The 25,000-nt window shown below is 46.1% G+C and overlaps 1 protein-coding gene across 1 annotated transcript in view; it reads left to right on the forward strand.

Moving 5' to 3' along the window:
- Positions 1-4,425: 4,425 nt before the first annotated feature.
- The window catches only part of kita (KIT proto-oncogene, receptor tyrosine kinase a), a 34,968-nt gene continuing 14,393 nt past the window's right edge, over positions 4,426-25,000 (forward strand). Inside the window, 10 exon segments of the mRNA XM_012821671.3 lie at positions 4,426-4,657; positions 8,512-8,775; positions 10,517-10,801; positions 11,612-11,751; positions 12,396-12,542; positions 12,544-12,568; positions 13,027-13,213; positions 16,675-16,790; positions 17,159-17,273; positions 20,012-20,196. Of these exon segments, the coding sequence (XP_012677125.1) occupies positions 4,603-4,657; positions 8,512-8,775; positions 10,517-10,801; positions 11,612-11,751; positions 12,396-12,542; positions 12,544-12,568; positions 13,027-13,213; positions 16,675-16,790; positions 17,159-17,273; positions 20,012-20,196 (1,519 nt within the window). The 5' untranslated portion in view covers positions 4,426-4,602.

The following is a 25,000-nucleotide window of genomic DNA, read 5'->3' on the forward strand; positions in this document are numbered from 1 at the left end:
GGTATCCTTTTGCTGATGGAAGGCATCAACACCACTGCATCTGACCTCTGACCTTTGACCTCTCCTTAACTCTTCTCATCCTCCGCTCCTCCCTCTGTCTCTTCTTCGCTCTGTCGCTCCAGTCAGGCCAGTCAGACCCCCCCCCCCCCCCCCACACACACACAAAGCCTCCTCACTGGTGTGTGGACAGTGAGGGAGAAGAAAAACAAAGGGGGGTTTTCATGGTTCCCTCTCGCGGAGGAGAAGAGGGAGGAGGAGGAGGACGATGGGCGCTCCAGGGGATGAGCCCTAAATCACATGAGCCGAACTAAAATAAGCACCCCCACACCCACACCCTCTTACTCACTCACTCACCCACTCACCGCCCCACCCCATTATCCAACACCCCCATTTTCTTCGTGCCATCGGCAGAGAGAGAGAGAGAGAGGGATACAGAAAGAGGGGGGTGGGGGGACAAAAGAAGTCGAAAAAGTAAGGAAGAAAAAAGAGAAAAAAAAGGAGAGGGAGAAAGAATGAAGCATTGTAGGCTTTCATGGAGAATCTACGTTGTGGGTAAAGTGTAGCCTCTTATCCTACGCCGTCACCTACTCCACAGCCAGGCGCGCACCAAAGCCAAACAGTACAAGACAAATACAAAACACAAACACAGCCACCTAAGGAGTTTGGGCTGCCATCTTTGTTTCTTTTTTTTCCAAGAAGCGTCATGCAGACACACATTAGCGCACAAGTATGAACGCTCCCAATGGCTCAAGCCACTTGCATAGGCTTCTGTGTAGAGCCTACCTACAGCCATAAATCAGCCTTGAGGACAGACAGAGCAGACATTGTGTAAAAACTAGATCTTCACTTATGGGCACTATGGGCTGCCCAGACTGACAGAACTGGGTTATACAACACGCTGTGGAGGTGATTCCTCTGTTGAGACTGATTAGCAGCAGTGGGGGCTTTGAGTGGGTCTGAGTGGGTCGATGAGGGGGGCGCTGTGCTGCTGTGATAGTTTGTGTTTGGTGGGAGGTGGGATTGCTCGGCTACCCGGCGTTAGAGGTTGATTGATGGCCGACGCCTGTGTGTAGGCTAGTGATGAGTTGATACAGATCAGTGGTCAGACACAAAGACAGACACTCTCTCTCCAACATGCACATGCACGACACATACACTGATATAGACACACACACACACACACACACACACACACACACACACACACACACACACACACACACACACAAACACATCGATGCACAGATACACTTACACACACACACACACACACACACAGTGTTGAGTTGATACAGATCAGTGGTCAGACACAAAGACAGACACTCTCTCTCCAACATGCACATGCATGGCCAGTCCCACATAACTCTGGCGTGCTCAATCAAACAAAGGACACATACACATATACTCGGCCACACATACACACACACACACACACACACACACACACATCCACATCGATGCACAGATACACTTACACACACACACGTACACACACGCACTTACACCGACACACACACACATGCACATACACACACACACACAAACACACAGACACCCACACACACACACACACACACAAACAGACACACATACACATTGATGCACAGATACACTTACACACACACACACGCACATACACCGACACACACACACACACACGCACATACACACACACACACACACACGCATATACACCGACACACACCCACACACACACAGACACACATACACATTGATGCACAGATACACTTAGACACACACACACACACACACACACACACACACACACACACACACACATCGATGCACAGATAAACTTTATTGTGGCCCCCCTGCACACTCATGTGACAGAAGATTGAGAACAGTTAAACGACAGTAAAAATAGTTTTTCTTTCTCTTCAGGCCCTCGGGAGAGATACGATATGCTGACTCTATAAATACACACAGACAGGCATTCTCTCTGAGACTGAGGCCTGATAGCAAGCTCTAACTACAACATTTACCCCCTCAGCTGTCTAAACGGAATTATCCTTTAAAAATGTTATTAGCCACGTCTACTGCTAATGGCATTTTGATGCACTGTATGCATCACATATCCCTGTATACATCGCTGTCTAAAATTATCGGATTTGTTGTGTTTATTCGACAATCAACAGCACAAGCTCTGCCAAGGCTGTTACCGTTTCTGGGGCCCAGACATGCGGTGGTGCTTTGTATATGCACGGGAAAATAGATGGTTTGGCTTTTACAGCCATCGGAAAAACCATAAGTGTTTTCTTTGTATTTGGGTGTCCTATTATCTAAATTACATAAATGGACTTGCCAAGGAAACATTGATGACCGGTGTTAGCGGTTAGGTATATGGCAGTTCGTGGAAGGCTAATTGCTTGAAATGTTCGAATGGCCCAACTCAGTTTAAGTGGTGATCATGTATCATTATGGGATGGCTCCTGGCCTTCTTATTCCCCAGACAACAAAGTATCAAATCAGGTCATCCATACAGTATTTGCCTACGTTTCAGTGGCCCACAAGCTGAAGTAACATATTGGCATCTAATTACCACCCTGTGTCTATAACCACTTGTGTTGAACCTTTGCAGTTGAGGTCCCATAGCCACCCTGATTGATTTATCACAGTGAGCACATTTCTGTCCGTTTACAGGTGCTACCCAGGGCTGACTGCGGGCTATCCCTATTGGTTGACACAGGAGCTGAACACAGAGGTCAGGAGAGTTTGTCAGAGGGCCGGTACATTCCTTTCACAAAAACAAAAGAGCTAATGGAATGATAACATTCGACGTGACTGGAGTCGGGGGTAAAATGTCACCGTCACCGTGAGATGCCATCTCCATGCTCGTTCTCACATTGCAGTACACAGCCACAGCAGGGGTTGGGTACTGTGACATGCTGGCACACACAGCCTTACAGACTACACAGCAGTACTTACTGTAAGACTGCAAGCCACACAGAGAGGCACCAGTCACACCCGTCAGCCAGTGGCGCTGGACTGAAAGATGGCCCATGTGTGCTTATCAGCATACCCTTACATCCCTCTCAGCCTTTCCCCAGGTATGCTGGCGAGCGGTTCTTTATGAAAGAGGCCTTCTGTAAACACAGAGATGATTAACCGGGTGTTAGGCTTTAGGTAGGTGGCAACTGGTCTGGCCTTGGGTGCCTTAAATGGAATAACTGCATCAGAAAAGTTCCCAGGGCTGGTCATGTGATCATGTGACAGCCATACTCTTAGTGTATGTGAAGCTGGGAGATGTGTGCCCCTCTGTTTGGTATCATAAAACAGTCATGTAAAGCCATAACTTACTGTGACCATGCCATGTCATTGTGATCCACAAAAAGATGTTCCATTCAAGACAGCTAAAGGTGCTTTTGTGCCATGCTTAAAATATTTATGAACCTTCATTCAGAACTTAAGCTGCTAAAATAATATTTTGTAGAACTCATTAGGTTCAGTGGCTTTTTAAAAGTTCTACTTGGCTTTGCAGCAATTTCAGCTCCCCCAAGTTCCAAGTATGTTTGAGGATTCCCTCAAGAATGACCTCTTGATCAGACTTTCTAATAGTACATAGATAATAACACCAAACAAAGTATAATAACACCAAACAAAAGAACAGTAGTAGATGAGATGTGATGCAAAAGCATTCCAACTGGTGAAAAAAGATTCAAAGGTCGTGTGAGGTCTGCATCTGATACTATGACGGCGTTATCAGAGACAGGTATCAAAACCGAGTGCTAATGCTACAAGGGAGCCTGAATTGAGACGATCAACTTTCCAACAATTAGTGCCTAGGTAACACCACAGGAATACATTTACGCAGACACATGAAACCTTCTGTGCCACTTTAACTGTGTAGGGGCGAAACACTTAAAGAGAAATCCTTAGGGCTGTCACATCTGATGAAAAAATATTAACTTCACCAAGGCACCACAAGTCAGATTAAAAAAAAAATATGACTAAATAATTATTCTTTTACCAGAGTTACTTTAAAAAAATATGCATAGAATGCAACATGCATACAATACAAACATTTTGAAATTGTTAATCTCGTGTTAAACTGGAAGGTCTTGATATGTTGTGAGATATTGTTTACAGAAAGATTTTGTTAGCTCTTTCCACCCCTAGTCATTTCAGTTAATTGAACATTCAACATTGAGGCCACAGGGTAATCTATCTCCTCAAAGGGAACCTGTATTTCGTTCTTTCGATTAATCCTATCCGTACACAAGTGTGACTCTCAAGTGTAATATATTTTTATTATGGTCACAAGGTCCACCTTGTCTGGTCATAGCTTTTCCCGACATTCATTCTCTCTTGTGATGGTAATTGGGTGCCCTTCGAGCTATGAGAGAATGAGATGATCATGCAACCGCCTCTCCGCCCTCGTGGTACCTGTTGGCGGTTCTGCTAGTCGATATAAAACGGCCCTCGCCGTGAAGTTGTGTGCGCTGGCCCTTTAAGACATCCGAGCGCCTCCGAGGGAGAGACGCTGCTGCCGACCAGCGCTCCACGGCATTAACGAACACGTAGACTGCTAAGTGGACGTACGCAAATACCACCTCGACACATAGCCCAGATGGAACAGTAACAATGGAATACCACTTGGTTGTGTTTACTGTCATATTGCAGTTAACCTTCCATTCAGGTGGGCTTGTTATTTGTTTCTTGAATGTTCTTTGCTTACATTTGGCTAGTTTCTAGTTACAATTGTATGAACTACAAGGAAAAGTTTGTTGTAGAAGCTTTACATCTGAATTGAAGTATCCTCTATGTAACAGAATTCAATTCACAAATTACAGTATGAATTTAACAATCTGATTAAGGCAAACTATTTTGCAGTCTTGTGCTCGAATTTTTTGTAAAGGAGACTACATCTGCTTTATCTTATGCGTGTGCAGTTACATTTCACAGAAGCAACGAACCTCTGATGTTTATTGTAAGAACGGGAACAAGAGCCTATTCAGTAGATAAATGTCTTGTCCACCTGTAGCGGCAACACTATTTGTTTACAATGAGATGTTACACTACCGGTAGCTGTCGAGGTCCGCGTCTACTTGTCTTAACAATATTTTTATTGATGTAAACAATTGTTGAATGGTATAGTCATACGGTGTTTGAATGACGCTTCATGGTCCCGCGTCTTACCATTTCCAAACCGAAATCGAACCCCGCAGAGGAAAGTAAATAGGGGCTGGAGCTCGGTGCGAACGGAACTGCGCTTGCATTTCTTTCAATAATTCATCACTTTGAAGGGAGAATGTGCCGACTACACTTCGCAGTTTGACATTCGACCACAAAGTGACGATCAATTTGTGTAGACGTTTATTGGGATTTCTGTGTGGATAACGTACAAAAACGTTCACTCATTGTTAAACATCACGCACAATGCACAGACTCTTACAGACACAGTAACCTGCGACTGATGTCTCTAAACCACAGGTGTCACTCAACTATTGTGTGTTCTTAAACAAAATTATATTTTACTTATCGGAGCCCACTGCCCACGCAAGAAATAGTCAAAGAGTTGAAACTGCGTTTGTCTGCGACACTGATGCTCTTGCGGATGTTGATGTGGGTAATCCTGAAACGCAGACAACTGTCATATGGAAATGACCTGGAATCATTGGGCACGTATTACGCAACTGAGCGCGAGTCGCGAAAGTTGTTTTGCATGTGGTTCAATTATTTGAATTGTTAAAAAAAACTAAACGTTGTGTGCCACTGAATTACTTTTTAAACAATGGACAATGGATGATACCTTGTACCTGCTTTCTAAGAAATTCAGAAGTAGCCTAAGATAAGAGGGCAGAAGATTAAAAGTTATGTGTGGGACCTGTTCCCCGCTGCAACAGGATATGTAACTGTAAACAGCAGTATGGTCTATGATACCGTTTGAGACGTTTGCATGTATTGTGTTCCTGGTAAACAAACACACACATAAACTCTCTCTCTCTCTCTCGCTCTCTCTGCTTCATCCATACTTCATACAGCTAGCGTAGTGGGTTGTTACTGATATAAATTCAAGAGATGTTGTCTGTGTGTTTGTGTGAGTAAATCTACAGTCTAGTCCAGGGGCGGAATGACAACAAAAAGCAGCCCTGAAATTTGCTGTCAAGTAGTCACAATTTGATACGCCAAATTCGAACTGACACATGTTCCATCGATCCATCTGTTGTTTGTGTTTGTCTCGAGTATAATATTGAATCTGTTATGGTTCCTGCTCCCTTTTTGCCCTTCGGTGCCATGTTCACCTGTTTGTTTAGATTGCACAGTAAGAAGCCTATTTAGCCGATTAATCTACGTTCTTTTATCTGCTCATATGTAAAGCACTTTGAATTACCAATGTGTATAAATTGTGCTATATAAATAAACTTGCCTTGCCTTAACAGACATTCATTTTTACTGCTGGGCTTGCTATCAAATATATTTAATATATATGGCTATAATGTGAAAAATAATTGACAAGTAGGTCTGGAGAAATTAGCAGCACATTGTCATTACTTCATAATAGGGACAGTTTATCATTTTAACAAATGTACATGTTTATCTCACCCAATTGCAGTCAAACAAAGTATTTTTTTCCCCAAAGTGACATTTCCCCCCAAAGTTTGAGCACTTGAGGATTTTTAGCGTTAACTTAACTTCAAACGTGTGTGTACTAAGTAGTTTCCAAGTAGCCTCGCAAATGGTCAAAACTGCAGTGGGACTCGTTGAAACGTATAAGTTAACAAAAACACCTCACTCCTCTCTGATGCGCCTGCCTCTTCGTTACTTTCCTCGTCACCACGTGCAGCAGACTGCTTGAATATGTGAGGTTTTTGCACACTTTACGGTGACAGCCGACATAGGCTTATTCTTTTTCTTTCGGTTTTTGTCCACACCCCTGGCCGCGGGGATCCTCTATGTTTTGATAGCACATGCAATGAACTGACCGAGCTCTCACTGCTATTAAAGATTGCACCAGCCGTGTCGCTGCAGAGGAAATTGCCTTTTGAGCATCTGTAAGCTATATCAAAGCCTACAAGACCCCAGAACCATTGGCCAGTTCGTGCCTGGTCTAGCTTTCTGCCGATTTGAACGACTGTACCGCAGCTGCATCTGGCCTGAGGAATTTCAACTGCCAATAGGAGACAATCTTTTACTCTCTCTCTCTCTCTCTCTCTCTCTCTCTCTCTCTCTCTCTTTCACTGCCAGTGTGTTCAAAAGCAGGTTGTACCTGCTCTCTGTTCTCTCAGATCTCATAGTGGTAATTTAATGATTTAATGATGCTGATGAGTATGACAGTCAGGGTTGAGTTTCCACCAGTGCTTTGAGTTCTATCTCTGGGAAGTCCACGTTGTTGGTATTCCCCATAACTGAAGTCACTATCTTTATTGACTTTATTTGCATTTCATAAACTGCAAAGGGCATATTGAGCGCCACCGCCTCTTGCAGGCATTAAATCTACACACACCCTCTGTTAAGCAGCCTATAGTGTTGATGTGTTAACGGTGTCCCTCCGGCAAAGTAAAGTAAAGCGTTTCGGTTGTCTTTGTTCTTCTGCAGTATCAGATGTTTGTGCGTAGTGAAAAAAGCATGAGGTGGTGAAAAACACAAGGGGTTGCCAGTTGCCTTTGTTAGCGTAGGCATGTGCATTAGTGTATGTGTGGCATAGGTAAAGAGAGGGACTTTTGGCCCGGAGCCAGGCATCAGGCGACCAGTTATATCACTTTACAGGCAGAACCAGATGTAGGCTAAATGATTAGACAACTATGACTGATATGGGCCATACATTTTATTGTGGGACCCATATTTTTGCAAAGCATTTTATGCAATCTTGTTCCTCGCTGAAAAGTTTGTATTGAACTTTTATATAACGTTTATAAGCAGTGCACAAATCCTTAACAAGCAAGACAGGAAACTGCATGGCTCACATTAGTAAATAATCATTCAGCTTCAGCTAGGGAATAGAAAAGAAAGCTTAAATTCATTTAAATTATCATTCAGATTCAGCTAGGGAATGGAATAGAAATCTTACATTCATTTTGGTAGCTGTTGCTCAAGGCTAAATAGATTTGCTGGAGATTCTGCTGGACTTATGTCTCTGATACTATAGCCTTTGTTAAGTTACTGGAAGATCAAGTTTTTTTCCGCTTCAGAGTTTAAGAGACTAATTGTTTCCAAGTACAGTTATCAGTAATGATAGGAGCAAATTAGTTTAATTCCGAGGTAAGATTTGGACACAAAGGCCAATAGAGACACCACTGGTTGGAATAAGGAGGGTGTTGTTTTATCACATTGGGTAAACCAGCAATGACCCCAATTCTGTAGTGTAGTGTGTGTTTGTGGGGGGGGGGGGGGGGGGGGGGGCGGTTGCATCTATGTTGCCTGTGCCATCTTTGTGTTCTGTTTCGCCTTGTGGGATTATAATCAGTGTTCATATGTTTTGTCTTGAGATTCACAGCGCAGTCAGACAATGGTGACGTTGTCAGTTTAAAAAACTGTTTTATGGTCCATCAGGGACCTCCAGCCTCACCATCTCGCCGAACGGCCCGCAGCTGGTCGTCCGGCTGAATAGCCCCCTGCGACTCCACTGCCAGGGGGACGGCGGGGCCGTGCAGTGGGTGCGGGTGGACCGGCCGGGCCGGAGGCTGCGGGGGGAGGAGAGGAAGGGCCGGAGCTCCACCATCCTCATCCCCCGCGCCCAGATCACCCACATGGGGCCCTACGCCTGCCAGGACGAGGCCTCTGGGGAGACCAGGTCCATCTACGTCTTTGTTAAAGGTAGGGTGGCCAGGTTAGGATGAATGGTTTTTTTGTATACGTGTGTGTTTGTGTGTGTGTGTGTGTGTGTGTGTGTGTGTGTGTGTGTGTGTGTGTGTGTGTGTGTGTGTGTGTGTGTGTGTGTGGATGTTAGTGTTTAGAGTAGGGTGTAAGCCTGGTGTGTTTGTCAGAATGAGAATATTTGCAGCATGTTTCTGAGATAGAGAGAGAGAGAAAGCAAAGTAATAGCCATTAATACAGTTCTTAATTTGTCATTGTTCAACCTTTGCCTTCCTGGGATGCATGCCATTGCCTTAAGGCAATATTTCTATGCTACACACAATACAAATAGACACAAATACAAATAAAAAACAGATATTTCTTTATTCACATGCATGCAGCTGTTTAACCAGACCACTAAAGAGTGTTTATTTGTACCTGCTGATACTTGTTTATATGCAGGGGCGTTGCTAGGAGTTGAAAGCATTCGTGGCTTAGCCCGGACCTGTAAGGGGGATCTGGGGACATTCTCCCCCGGGAAAACGTTTAAAATTCTGGCAGTTAAATGAAACACGTTCACGCCATTTGAGAGAGTAAGACAGACAGGGGAACAGTGAGCCTATGACAGCCCACGGCATGCAGGGCCCATCATCTGTCAGACTCACATGGACATTACTACGCCCATCACACTGCTTGTCAACATGATTGCTACATGATTGCTCACACTGACATGGCACATGGGCAGAAGACAGAAACATAAACAGGAAATTACATTTCATGTGAAGATCACACTGTAAGAATATCAGAAAATGACATCAGCCTTTGTTTGGCAAACCGAAGTTTAGATAGGCCAATAAAGAGTGCTGTCTGGAGATCGATTTTAAACTGGGAAAATACTGAGAAAAGGTCCTCTTTACCAAAGTCCGAGTAACATGTCTGCTTTTACTTTGCTCTTGCTCAAATGGTCAACAGGAGAAAACTCCTCCTCCACCTCCACCCATACCTGCTCCTCGTTGCCTTCCTTTTGCTCTTTGAAAAAGCTTCTTATATCCATAGCCTTCAAATCATGCCTTTAGGAATTAGCTAGCTATGCAGCTCTCTCTCTCTTTCTCTCTCTCTCTCTCTCTCTCTCTCTCTCTCTCTCTCTCTCTCTCTCCCTCTCACTCCTTGGTTGTCTCTCGCTCACACAAAATGCACGCATGCCAAGCAGTGTGAAATAGATCTGCAGCTGGAATGACACACAGACAACCCAAAACTTGTGTTTTTGATCAACAACATCATATTATTTTCAAGGGCTTTAATGTATGATCAGAATGACAGATGAAGAGACCTGGGGCTTTTTGTTATTCTTATATAACATTTTATATTCATAAAACATTATTATAGCTATTGCCCTGTACGCCCAGGCCTAACAACTCCCACGTGTACATACATAAAAACACACGCTTGTGTATTTGATCACACTGACTGCAAGCAATTGAGCGCAATCTGATATACCCGGCGGCACTGCCAGCGCAATTAGCACAATCAGCTCACCGCTTGCTTCTCACCATCCTTGTCTACCCTCGGCTTTGTGCCACACACACACTCACACACAGACACACACACACACACATGCACACACACACACATGGCTTGCAGCCCTCTTGATGCAGCAACTTCCCAGTGCCTGGAAACCCGACCCGCTCTAAACTCCCTCCTTCCCCCTGTTGTGTGTGTGTGTGTCTCTATTGGTTTGGTGATATAGCGTTGCTTTCGGCAGATCCGGCCAACGCTTTCCGCAGGTCTATGATGTCCGCCTTGCTGGTGGCCGTGGGGCACAGCGTCACCTTCCCGTGCCTGGCCACCGATCCAGACGTGTCGGAGGTGCGTCTGGAGACGTGCAGCGGGAGCCCACTGCCCAGCGGCATGCACTACGAGGCCAGCCTGGAGAGGGGCGTCGTGCTGGAGAGCGTGCAGCAGGGCTTTCAAGGGTGCTACCGCTGCGCGGGCAGGCTAAATGGAGAGGAGGTCAAGTCGGGGGAATACGAACTGGACATTCGTCTTGGTAGGAAAATGGACTTTTTTTTGTTTATTGGTTTATTATAAATGTGTGCTTGTGTGTGTGTGTGTGTACGTGTGTGCGTGTGTGTGCATGTGTATGTCTTTGTCCTTAACTCTGTGTGTGTGTGTGTGGGTGTGCGTGTGTGCATGTGTATGTCTTTGTGCTTAACCCTGTGTGTGTGTGTGTGTTTGTGTGTGTGTGTGCGTGTGTATGTGTTTGTGCTTAACCCTGTGTGTGTGTGTGTGTCTGTGTGTGTATGTCTTTGTGCTTAACCATGTGCATAGCATTTGTTTAAGAGAATATTTGCATGAAGTGTTTTTGTTTTGGTGTTTCCAGGGGGCTTTAAACTATTTGAATGGTGTGTGTGTGTGTGAATGTGTGTGCCTGTGTTTGTGAAAGCTTGTGAGAGTTTATGTGTGTATGTACGTGTGTGTGTTTGTCAACATTTTGTCCATAATATTGTGTTTTACTGTATGTGTTTCATGGGGATATATTGTTGCGCTAGTGTTTGTGCATTTGTAGACATCTGTTTGTTTGTGTTTGAGTCTATGTATACCTTTGTGTGTGTGTGCTTGTGCCTGTGTGTGTATGTGTGTGTGTGTGTGTATGTGTGTGTGTGTGTGCTCTTTTGTCTGTCTATGTGAGTAGGTGAATGAATCAGTGTGTGCTTGTGTGTCTGTGTCTGTCTGTCTCTCTTTCTGTGTGTGTGTCTGTGTCTGTCTCTCTTTCTGTCTGTGTGTGTGTGTGTGTGTGTGTGTGTGTGTGTCCGTGTGCGCACATGTGTGTAGCGTAACAGTGCGGTGTTTGTGTCAGCTCCAGACTCGGTGCCGGTGGTTGAGCTGCGGAGCCCGGAGAGGCTACTGCTCACCCAGGGCCAGAGCCTCACGCTCAGCTGCAGCACCAGCAACATCAACAGCGACATCAACGTGCGCTGGACATGGCCCCCTGCCGCGGTGAGAGAGAGAGAGAGCGAGAGAGGGGGGAGGGACAGGGAGAGAGAGGGAGAGGTAGAGAGAGGTAGGGAGAGAGGGAGAGGTAGAGAGGGGGAGAGGGAGGGAGGGACAGGGAGAGAGAGAGAGAGGTAGAGAGAGCTAGGGAGAGAGAGAGAGTGGGGGGGGGGGGGCTGTTTGAGGATGCACTCCCAGTCATAGCTTCTTCCTCTCTCGTGAGCCAGGCTCAGTGACCATAAGAAGTGGGACTTCCCCATTCTGAGCTGGGTTTTGCTCAGGGTTTCTCCTGGTTAAAGGGGTGGTGGCCTTACAATGGTGAGACCAAGTGGCTTGATCTTGGAATTTAGTACACAAACGCCGTGCGGATCCTTTGTATTTGTAGACACTATTTCTATTCCTATTGTAATTAGACACTTACTATGTTAATTGTGCTATAAAGTATGGCATGGTCATTTGACAGTGGGACGCCCTTGCTGTAGCTTTTGTCAGTAGAGTGGGAATCATAAGCATGAGGAATTCACCAAAAAGCTTGTTGTTGGCTTTGTTTTGGTAGCCATGTTTGCGTGCCTCTTGTCTTCCGTTGTGTGGTGTCGCCGGCGACAAGTGTGCAACCTCATCTTCACTGGTCCTCTACTCTTCCTCTCCAGCGGCCCTCGGAGCACCCGTCCTCACGCATCCTGACGGAGCCCGTCATCACCCATGTGCGTGGCAGGACGCTGCACATTGGCTCCGTGGTGCCGGCCGACTCCGGCAGCTACCGGTGCGAGGCCAAGAACGAAAAGGGCACCAGCGCGAAAGAGTGTATGGCTGGACGTCTACGGTGAGATCCCTCGATCCCTTTTCATGTGCAGAATAGAAACAACAACAAATGAACACCAATAAATAAAACTGAATTGAATTGAATTGAATTGAATTGAATTGAATTGAATTGAATTTAATTGAATTGAATTCAACTGAACTGACCTGAACTGATATGAACTGAAAGGATCTGAACTGAATTGAATTGAATTGAATTGAATTGAATTGAATTGAATTCAACTGAATTGACCTGAACTGAAAGGATCTGAACTGAATTGAATTCAACTGAACTGAACTGAACTGAACTGAACTGAACTGAACTGAACTGAACTTGAATTTTATTTAATTTAATTTAACTGATGTTATAAACTATGGACTGACTGCTGCAGTATACATGCGGTTTGTGCCTGTGCAGTAAGTAGCATGTGGTTGCGTCTGGCTGTCTAATAACCATGGCTCTCCACTATGTTTATGCCACAGGCAAAGGCTTCATCAGAGTGAACGGGACCAGCAACAGGACGGTGCGCGTGCGGGTCGGCGAGAACCTGTCTCTGAGGACCGAGATAGAGGCCTACCCCAGACCCCACCGCATCACCTGGAGGTACATGGGCCAGGAGCTGTGGAACACCTCTGATCACATCATCGTCACACTCAGCCAAGGACACAGGTATGTACTTCACACACACACACCCACACACACACACACACACACACACACACACACACACACAGACACACACACACACACAGACGCACACACACACACACACACACACAGACACACACACGCAAGCACACACACACACACACTCACACACACACATACTTGCGCTCGTGCACACACATGCACGCACACACTGGCGCACACACACACACACACATGCACACACACTCACACACTGTTACAAACTTGAGTATATTTACATTTCTATTTGGTTTATGTATTTGTTTACTTAATTAGTGGCACCGGCTGCCTCAGGTCCCTCAGTAGGACTGGGGTTATGCCTTCAATTGCAATGATGAGGAACCGGCGTGAGGGAGAGAACAGCGATGGTGTAGAGTGTGTGAGGTATCGAGTTGAAGGAGAGAACAGCGATGGTGTAGAGACTGTGGGCCTCATTTACTAACAGAATTGCGCCCACTTCAGGCCCCTAATTATGTATTAGTAACGAAACTAGAGGTGTTTTAGCATGACATATCAGCTGCTAAATGAAAACTGTGCGTGCGAGAAATTTGACACAATTAATTAAAAAAATGTCCACCCATCCTTCAAGGAGAGAAAAGCGATTGTGTAGAGACTGTGAGCAGAAGTTGTTCATTTGTCTGGAGGGTTTGGGGTTTTTTGGGGGGTTACTCTGGAAAGGAGTGTTTTGGGGGATTACTCCGGAGAGGAGGGTTTTGGGGGTTACTCCGGCGAGGAGGGTTTTGGGGGGTTACTCCGGCGAGGAGGGTTTTGGGGAGTTACTCCGGAGAGGAGGGTTTTGGGGGGTTACTCCGGAGAGGAGGGTTTTGGGGGGTTACTCCGGAGAGGAGGGTTTTGGGGGGTTACTCCGGAGAGGAGGGTTTTCTCTGGCCTGATCAGCCTAGAGGGAGGTGGGTTAGCTCGGCTCCACGACCAGGGCAAGTGGGTCATTGTGCTCGTGTTTCCTTGCGTTTCAAGCCAGCTAATCACCTGTTGCCACCCGGGAGGAGTGAACATAGTGACTCACACACACACACACACACACACACACACACACAAACACACACACACACACACACACACACACACACACACACACACACACACACACACACACACACAGCAAGGGCAGTGAACATAGTGACTCACACGTCACAGTGACGTTGGTAACGAAGGTAATGTTAAGCCTCATCTCTCTGAGTGGTCCCAGGTGTTAGACTGTTTCAGTTAGGTTTGTTTTGTTTTGTCACACAGACACACACACACACACACACACACACACACACACACACACACACACACACACACACACACACACATACATGCTTATCCTAAGCATACCAAAAAAGAAATGGAAATCAGCACATTGGAATGTAAATCAGTTTGCATCTTTAGTTGTTCTTCTGGAATGCCCTACTCTCTGTCATTTGAGTGTATCTTATGTTTATCAAGCTGGGAGAGTATCGGGTACACACACACATACACCTGTCTAATCCTTGTAACAATATTCCTAACAAAAACCCACAAAACCTTGTATTTTAAGAAAGTCAGAAGCATCAGAAGCATCTTGTACCCCCAACCCCTTCCCTTGCCCTAACCTCGGCTCTGGGCTCTCTGCTCTGGGCTCTCTGCTCTCTGCTCTCTGCTCTCTGCTCTGGGCTCTGGGCTCTGGGCTCTCTGCTCTGGGCTCTCTGCTCTCTGCTCTCTGCTCTCTGCTCTCTGCTCTGGGCTCTCTGCTCTGGGCTCTCTGCTCTCTGCTCTCTGCTCTGGGCTCTGGGCTCTGGGCTCTCTGCTCTCTGCTCTCTGGGCTCTCTGCTCTCTGCTCTGGGCTGTACTCTCTGCTCTGGGCTCTACTCTCTGCTCTGGGCTCTGGGCTCTGGGCTCTGGGCTCTCTGCTCTGGGATCTCTGCTCTGGGCTCTCTGCTCTCTGCTCTGGGCTCTCTGCTCTGGGATCTCTGCTCTCTGCTCTGGGCTCTCTGCTCTCTGCTCTCTGCTCTCTGCTCTCTACTCTGCGCTCTGGGATCTGGGATCTGGGATCTGCTCTCTGCTCTGGGCTCTGGGCTCTCTGCTCTCTGCTCTCTGCTCTGGGCTCTGCTCTCCACTCTCTGCTCTCTGCTCTCTGCTCTCTGCTCTCTGCTCTCTGCTCTCTGCTCTGGGCTCTGCTCTCTGCTCTGGGCTCTCTGCTCTGGGCTCTCTGCTCTGGGCTCTACTCTCTGCTCTGTGCTCTGTGCTCTCTGCTCTCTGCTCTGGGCTCTGGGCTCTCTGCTCTCTGCTCTCTGCTCTCTGCTCTGGGCTCTCTGCTCTGGGCTCTCTGCTCTCTGCTCTCTGCTCTGGGCTCTGGGATCTTTGCTCTCTGCTCTGGGCTCTCTGCTCTGGGCTCTGCTCTCTGCTCTGGGCTCTCTGCTCTGCTCTCTGCTCTCTGCTCTGGGCTCTACTCTCTGCTCTCTGCTCTGGGCTCTGGGATCTTTGCTCTCTGCTCTGGGCTCTCTGCTCTGGGCTCTACTCTCTGCTCTGGGCTCTCTGCTCTCTGATCTGGGCTCTGGGTGCTTTAATCGTGAACATTGAACCCGGAGCATAGTGATGGTCATGATCACGTGTGATCACCAGGGTAAATTACCTCTGGGTTTTCTGTTTTCTGCTCAGTGCCACGATGTACGAGCATGATAAGATCAGCAGTTCATCTGCATACATACACACAAACAGCGAGAGAGAGAGAGAGAGAGAGAGAGAGAGAGAGAGAGAGAGAGAGAGAAACGAGAAGATGCTCATTTCTTGCCCACGTGACGTTCCTGAGGGTTTGGGGTTTTTAGGGTCAAGCTTCGCTGCAGTGTCCATGTGAACTGCAAATACCAGTCAAGGCTGACCTGGAGTCAGGAAGCGAGATAAAAAAGACCCTTCATGCAGACTGACCAGATCAGATCAGCTCTCCACTGTGTTGTGTCAGTGCTGCCTTGATCAGATGAAGAGAAGGACTGCTGAAGTACACACACACACACACTCACACACACACACTCACACACACACGTTTCCCAGAACCTGAACGACAAGAAATGAGATGATGCTTTTGGGGAATGTCACACACACACACACACACACACACACACACACACACACACACACACACACACACACACTCACACTCACACTCACACTCACACACACACACACACACACACACACACACATACTCACACACACACACAGCAGGGGCAGTCTTGATGATCAGGAAAGAGTTATTTTTTATTTTCTATCCCTTAAGCTCACATATGAATGCAAATGAGTATTAAACCCCAGTTTGATTCTGTTCTGGCTTTCATATTGATCCATTCTTTCACATTGATCCATTCATTCATATTGATATTTGATATTACATGATGTGTGCTTTGGTCATTAAATAGGCACTCTCTACTCCATTCTGATATGGGCTGGTGTGTTCCCCTCTGCAGGTACCGTAGCGAGCTGAAGCTGGTGAGGATGAAGGTGTACGAGAGCGGCGTGTACTCCTTCGAGGCCTCCAACGGCGACGCATCAGTCAACGAGACGTTCACCGTCCACGTTATCAGTAAGCTGACACGCCACGCCCAGTCTCTTCTAAAGCGGCTCGGATTCGAAATCCATCATGTATAAATGGGAAAATAGCTTTAACATATACAATAGGTAAAACAAAATGGTTGTGCACAAATAGGAAAATAGTTTATGGTATTTCTAACAATGCAGTCATGTAGAAACAGGAAAATAGATACAACGTTTGTAATAGTTATAACAAAATATTTATATAGATATTATTAAAGAGTCACAACAGTATTGCTGCACTATGGTTTGAATGTTAGTTGGATACAGGGCTATCACAAGAGACGATTATCACTGCTGTAATTTGAGTATTGGGTGACTGCGAGGGTTGACCTCTGACTCCTGACCTCTGACCTGTAGGCAAGCCAGAGATCGTGTCTCATGAGGGACCAGTGGACGGACAGGTGCGCTGCGTTGCAGAGGGATACCCCGCTCCTCTGATCACTTGGTATTACTGTGACCAGCCTCACGCCAGGTGACTCAAATGACACACACAAACGCACGCGTGCACACACACACACACACACACACACACACACACACACATGCATGCACGTACACTCATGTGTAATCAAACTGATAACATCGTCCAAATGCAATGTTCCAGTAGATTAAGTGGTCAGCTCATTTTAAAATTTGTAAGAAAGAAAATACAATTATCCATTTTAAAACTGCATGATGTATGAGAGGCAAGGCTTTTGGAGATTTAAAGGAGTTTCCTAAACTAGAGAGAAAGGTATAAAATATCAAGTTAAACATTGAAATGCAAACGTATTAAACAACTGTGCTCTGACCTAATACAGTCACATGTGATGGCATCCTTGCCATGATTAGAACCAATACAATGACAAATATAGGACAGTGATCCCCTATGATGTCAGTCTGTTGACAAATGAAAACATTCACCACCTTAAGGTGGCGTGACTGCTGCTATACCATGGCTCGATTGTGATTGGCCATGAGAGGTCATGTGACCAGTGTTTGCCCAGTGGGGGGAAGCACAGCAGAGGGAGATCCAGTCTCGAGTCAATGAAAGCGCAATGAGTAAGAGGAGATTATCCAGTCACTGCCTAATCGTCATTCAAATCCATAGGGGGTCTATCCAGGCTCACACTAGCACTAGCCACAGATACGTGACATGCTTAATTGGCCTGGATTTCATTGGTGTTGGTGTACTTGACTGATCAGCACTGTTGAATCTGTGTTCTTAAGTGTCAGCTTAATAAGGCCTGCAGGTAAACAGTATGGTACACGCACGCAAGGGTGAAATTGGAATTTGCAATGGGTGGGGGGGTTGAGCTTACACTAAAGCACAAGAGAATACTAATATGAATGAATTATTATGCATGGACCTGTCTTTTAGTAAGTAAGTTAAAAGGGAATTGATTTGCATTCTACAGTTTTGAAATACAAACAGACATTTGTCATTTTATAGCTAGGAAATGATCAAACTAGCTTGCATTACCGAGCCATGGTGTAATTTGAGTTGCTCTGACAGTCTACTCAAACCATGCTAGCCAGCTTGAACTTGAGCTTGCCAACTACCCTAATGTTACAGTTAGCTAGCTTATCTCAAGTAGGCTACATCTTGTTAAATATGATTTAGTAAAATATGTGTAAAAAAAATGACACGTATGTTGTTTAAGCAGAATATCAGACCAATTTACATTAATTTAGGAAACAAAATGAGGTCAGCTTCTATGTTTCCATCCATCTATCCATGCCATCTGCGCCGTCTGACTGACAAAAGAGGGGGTTGATCTGCAAGGTGGCTTTTGGGGAAACCCCTTGACAACAGGGAGGGAAACCCTGTGAAACATCCGATATTTACAAGTTGCTTCATTTTATATACTTTACAGTTGCAATTAGTATCATTAGAGTTCTATGACCTAATGGTAGGAGTGAAAAGATATTTTAGTCATTGTTTGAATTATTAAAACAGAGATTTGTACATACATTGTTGAAGATTGATGCAGTGCGGTTAAATGTCACCACATCCATACATAAATGTGCTGGGGCTGATCTCTATTTAACCTCTGTTTACATGTATAAACATACATAGATACACAGACACACACGCACACACGCACACACACACACACACACACACACACACAGAGAGAGAGAGAGAGAGAGCGGGGGGTAGAGAGAAAAAGATACTAGACAACATTCCAAAAGAGGTTCTTAGCTTTTGGAAGCCAAAAAATAGTTTCGCCATAAGTCTGCATTTAAGCCTTTGGCATTTCAAAATAAAACACCCCTCCCTCCCTAAGCCGGGCAAGTTTCAGATCCAAAGCTGTGTGTCCTTGAGGCGGAGAATCCTGCCAAAAGCCCTTCACTACCCTCAGCAGCCTCGGTAAGGCAAGGCCCTCTGCCAGCGGGTTTTCTCACAGGGATGCATCACACTTTGTATCGTGGAAGACCGTGAAAATGCACTTCAAGAGGTAGTGCTTTGTCTTAGTCCATGGTGGTGGAACATATCTCCCTTTTATCTCGTCCTCTCTATCTGCACGCGTCTGCAGTGCTTTGTCACGCTACATTCCAAACATGAATGTTAGATTGGCTCTTCAGTGAACTGCACTGAGGAGTGTGGCTGCAGGGGAACCCTGAAAACCTCAGGAACCTGTTAGACACTTATTTCATTCCTGTTCAGTCGTTTTTGGGGGATTGAGGCCTTCCAGTACCATTCGTGCTGACATTTGGCACACACTCACAGCCGTGGCAAGAAATGAATGAGTGTCCAGCCATACGGATATTCAGGCCCTGAAAAGCCCCTTCTTGGTCCTCCCGCTTGTGCATAGGGCTGGTCTGACTGGTCTACAGTAATAGGCTGCTATTCTCACTGTCCTGTGATGCATAATAATGAAGGGATTACCAGAACATCATAGATGGCCTCCTCAGCACCTACAGTACATTCCCTCATAGAGCTCAGTGTGTGCAGCGGCACGGAGGCACAATGGCCTTATATGGCAGAGAGATACAATGACCTTATATGGCAGAGAGATACAATGGCCTTATATGGCAGAGAGATTGGTGGTGCTGGATGAGTATTTCAACACATTTGAATATTGTTTGATTGTTCAAGTTTTTAGATAAGAATTTCAAGAAGTGTGGTAGAATTTGAGTCGGGGGGTCTGGGACTGGCCCCTCTGCTTCCGGTCCCGTGGTGCTGTGTGTAATTAGGCATGTCTGCCGTGTGTGTCTCACCTGCAGGTGCTCACAGCTGCTTAACGCCACGCAGGAGGAGGAGGACATCGTCACGGTGACGCTGTCCAACCCGGCGTTCGGCATCCGCGAGGTGGAGAGCCGCCTGAACATCAGCAAGAGCAACTTCCCCACGCTGGAGTGTGTGGCCACCGTGGAGGGCGAGCAGGTCTACACACTCTTCTCCATCAGCGGTGAGACATGATACATGATACACACACACACACTTACACACACACACACACACACACACACACACACACACACACACACACACCACACACTCACACACACACACACACACACACTCACACACACACACACACACACACTCACACACACACACACACACACACACACGCACACACACACACACACACACACACACACACACACATACACATACACACAGACACACACACACACACATACACACACACACACGCACCCTCACACACACCACACACACACACACACACATATGGACACACACACACACACATATATGGGCATGCTTGATCTCTGGCTTGCTCCCAAGCACACAGCCACCTCTAGACGGCCGCACAGCAGCAAGCACATTTCTCAACTCACTCTGTTTCTATCCACTCTTAATCTCTCTGTGTGGTTCACACACAATGGCCTCCACACCAACGCTAAAAGTATTATCAACAATGCTGTTTGCACACTGTGTAGGCCCTCATCTGACGTATTCTGTGTTTCTTGTTTAGTCATTCTGTCTCCATCTTGTCCGCAGAATGTCAGTAAAGGCGATATCATTAAAGCTGTTTACAACACAACATGCTTCATACAGCCCTTCCCTTCTGTCTTTCTTTGAGATCTTTATTTTGTCCATGGAGTTTTTATCACTTCAGTAGCGGCCTCCTCGGGGTCTAGTTTCTAGCCATTCTGTCTGTGTCTGGTCCGAGCTGCAGCTGGCTCTCCTCCTCCTGAAGGCTGTCATGCGCTATTTCTCCCAGCAGCCTGCAGACCTCTGTATCTAAATGAACCACGACCTTGGCCCATTCCATCCCGTGGCCGAATGCATCATTTGAAATCCTAGCTAAACCCACAGCTCCAGTATCAGTTACCACTGCTTAACCCCTCTCATCCCACCCAAGTGTCCTTACCCCTCACACACCCCCCCCCAACACCCCCCACCTGAATTTCAGTATCTTTTGGGAAGCACCGGATTAGATTTGCAATGTTTGGTAAACAGTTACGACAAAAGGTATTAGCTCTAAATCTTGACCTCCATTTTAAGCGTGGCATCCTTCTAACTCACAATCAAAAGCTCAGGTCATATCACACTTTATCTCCTCTAGTCTCCGAAGGTCAAACACTTCCTCTCTCTGATTCAATTTAGTGCAGATAACTTCATTTTGGACTATGAAACTCTGTTTAGTGCAGATAACTTCATTTTGGACTATGAAACTCTGTTGACATTGCTCCTGGCTCCGACCCCCCCCGCCCCCTCGCTGTAACTGAGAGGCACAAAAACGGACTTTTGCAAACATTCCCATCGTGTGGCTCTCTTGAGAGCTTGCCTAGATGGACAAAGCGGTGCCAAAGCTGAAACAAAGGCTCCTCGGATCATTACTGGCAGGAACCAGTGAGCTGGAGAAACCTGGGAGGAGATTCTCCTGCAGGAGGAGGCCTCGGAGGTTGGGCGCTTTGAGGGTGGGTGCGTGGGGTGGGTAGAGGGGACGGGAGGAGGCCTCAGAGGCTGGGCGCGCTGAGGGCGGGTGCGTGGGGCGGGTGCGTGGGGTGGGTAGAGGGGACGGGAGGACGCAGGGCAGGTGGCTCTAGGGAGGGGGATGAGGTGTTTTTTTTTTTTTTTTATGTGGACGTCGCCTGCTCAGCATCAAAGCCCTCCCACAGGGTCTGTCCAGGACTGGGAACTCAGGGCTGGGGGGGGGGGGGGGGGCAAAATGCTGCAGATATGGTGGGGGTGCGTGAGTGGGGGGGGGCACCACCGGAGGGAGGGCCGGTGTTTGGACGCAGTGGGGTGAAGAAAAGAAGGTAGGGCTTTGAGAAGGGAGGGCTTTGAGAAGGCTCTGACAGGTTTACAGCGGATTAGATCCTGCACACTCTGCACTCTCAGCTTTGCAGTGGAGAGAAAGCTCCTTAGCACTAAAGAGCTTATTATCGCCCCCCGAGGACAGAACAGCAGAGCAATAACACATCAGAAACATGCTAAGAAAAACAATACCGAAGCTCCACCAGAGGAACGCCACCAGAAGTGGGCACGAAAAGACTAGAGCTGAGAAACAAACGCAAAACATGACAAACATGACATGACAAAATGTGCTTCACAAAGACTAAAGTACTGGGGGCTTTCCTAATTAAGCGTTGATATGAAGGGCTATATGGGTAGTCATAGTTAAGCTTATGTCATAATGTTCAAGTGTTTATTTTGAATGCATGAAGAGGTTTCTGGGCGTGTGGCGAATCCCTCAGTCATGCTACTCTCTACCGGAACAATCAAACAAGCTTGTCAACATCTGTGGGAAAACCCTGAAATGTTTGAAAAGCACAGAGGTACAATGGCCTTATATGGCAGAGAGATTGTCGTCTTGTACCAAACTGCCCTTGTAGTCTTTTCACCTCTCTTCCCCTAACACCTGGGATTATTTTCTCAGCCTGACGTTGTTCTTCCCTCATCGTAGACTGCTAGCTTATTATTATTATTATTATTATTACTAAAGTCATAAGGCCTGCCAAACAAGAGAGGGCTTACGTAGAAATGGCAGGCAGGTGAAGGGTCAACGGCGGATCAAGCAAGGAGAGGATCTTTGACTCCCAAAGCCGCTCCTTGGCGTGCAAGATATGGATGGCTGCTCCTGACGGCAGTCGGTTAAAAGTCGGTGGGGTGTGTGGAGGTGGCATTTACGCCCCTTGTCTAGAGAGTCTGGACTGTCTGCTAAGACTTGATATTTAGGTTTTTCTGGTTCAGGGTGGGAAGTCTGGGATTTCCCCCCTTTGAGGAGGAGTCTGAAAGCTGAGCTGCTCCTCAAAGTGCCCCTCTCTCTCTCTCTCTCTCTCCTCTCTCTCTCTCTCTCTCTCTCTCTCCCTCTATCTATCTCTCCCCCCCCCCCCTCTCTCTCTACCCCTCCCCTCTCTCTCTACCCCCCCTCCCACCCCCTCTCGTTACCAGGTGGCACAAACATGATTCCACTCAGCTGTCAGTAATCGTGATGACGTGCTTCTCGTGATGACAATGACAGCACTGCACTGCACTGCACTGCACTTGAGCATTCTAATCACATGTCCTCTCATCTCATAATCATCACTCTTCCAAGTGTGAGCGTTTGTTTTGATGGCTTGCTTTTGGGATGGTTGGCCGTTTTTGAGTGCAGATCTCTTCTGCAAACATCATTTGTGACCTCTTCACTATGCACACCCCATACAGTGTTGAGTGTGCTGGGTTTCCTGACCTACTTTGACATGACATTCATTGTATTGGTTGATACAGTCAGTCATTGGTACAGTACATACAGTCGTTGGTTGTGTTGATTCTAAGGTCTGTTTACATGGTGGGAGATGATGTGCCTCAGTGATGAATCTCTCAAGTTTGGATGGAATTAATGGTCTCTTTGAAGCACACATACTCAGATCGTATGGACCCAGTCCCCAAAACCTCCTTTAGTTCTTTTTTTTTAGCCCTCAGTTTAGCTTATCCTTGGTTTGTGTATGTGGCATTGGGCCTCATGCAGCAACAATCTCTTCAATTTCTCTCAATTTTCTGTTAAAAGAAAAAAATAAGAGAAGTCTGCTCCAGATGCATCAAACATTCTTAACCAGCCAAATCTGCTCTTACCCTGGCGTGCTGACTGATGAACCCCGCTAAACACTATATAAGGGCAGTTGTTTGTTATTAGGTAACCCCCCTGAACACTATATAAGGGCAGGTGTTTGTTATTAGGTAACACCCCTACACACTATATAAGGGCAGGTGTTGTGCCGTGAGCAAATACTCTGACGCATGCCCAAGAATTGGAGAGATGCAACCAAAAAAAACAGACTGGAAGAAGAAGAAGAAGAACTTTAGCAGTAGTGAAAAATGTTTATTATCTGAGCATCTTTAGATAGTCTATAGGGGGCCATCCAAATCAAGTGTGTTTATAATCTGAGCATCTTTAGATAGTCTATAGGGGACATGATCCAAATCAAGTGTGTTTATAATCTGAGCATCTTTAGATAGTCTATAGGGGGCCATGATCCAAATCAAGTGTGTTTATAATCTGAGCATCTTTAGATAGTCTATAGGGGGCCATGATCCAAATCAAGTGTGTTTATAATCTGAGCATCTTTAGATAGGTTATAGGGGGCCATCCAAATCAAGTGTGTTTATAATCTGAGCATCTTTAGATAGTCTATAGGGGGCCATCCAAATCAAGTGTGTTTATAATCTGAGCATCTTTAGATAGTCTATAGGGGGCCATCCAAATCAAGTGTGTTTATAATCTGAGCATCTTTAGATAGTCTATAGGAGGCCATCCAAATCAAGTGTGTTTATAATCTGAGCATCTTTAGATAGTCTATAGGGGGCCATCCAAATCAAGTGTGTTTATAATCTGAGCATCTTTAGATAGTCTATAGGGGGCCATCCAAATCAAGTGTGTTTTATAATCTGAGCATCTTTAGATAGTCTATAGGGGGCCATCCAAATCAAGTGTGTTTATAATCTGAGCATCTTTAGATAGTCTATAGGGGGCCATGATCCAAATCAAGTGTGTTTAAAAATCTGAGCATCTTTAAATAGTCTATAGGGGGCCATCCAAATCAAGTGTGTTTATAATCTGAGCATCTTAGATAGTCTATAGGGGGCCATCCAAATCAAGTGTGTTTATAATCTGAGCATCTTTAGATAGTCTATAGGGGCCATCCAAATCAAGTGTGTTTATAATCTGAGCATCTTTAGATAGTCTATAGGGGGCCATCCAAATCAAGTGTGTTTATAATCTGAGCATCTTTAGATAGTCTATAGGGGGCCATCCA

This window comes from Clupea harengus, chromosome 10, assembly GCF_900700415.2.
Source record: "Clupea harengus chromosome 10, Ch_v2.0.2, whole genome shotgun sequence".
Classification (NCBI taxonomy): domain Eukaryota; kingdom Metazoa; phylum Chordata; class Actinopteri; order Clupeiformes; family Clupeidae; genus Clupea; species Clupea harengus.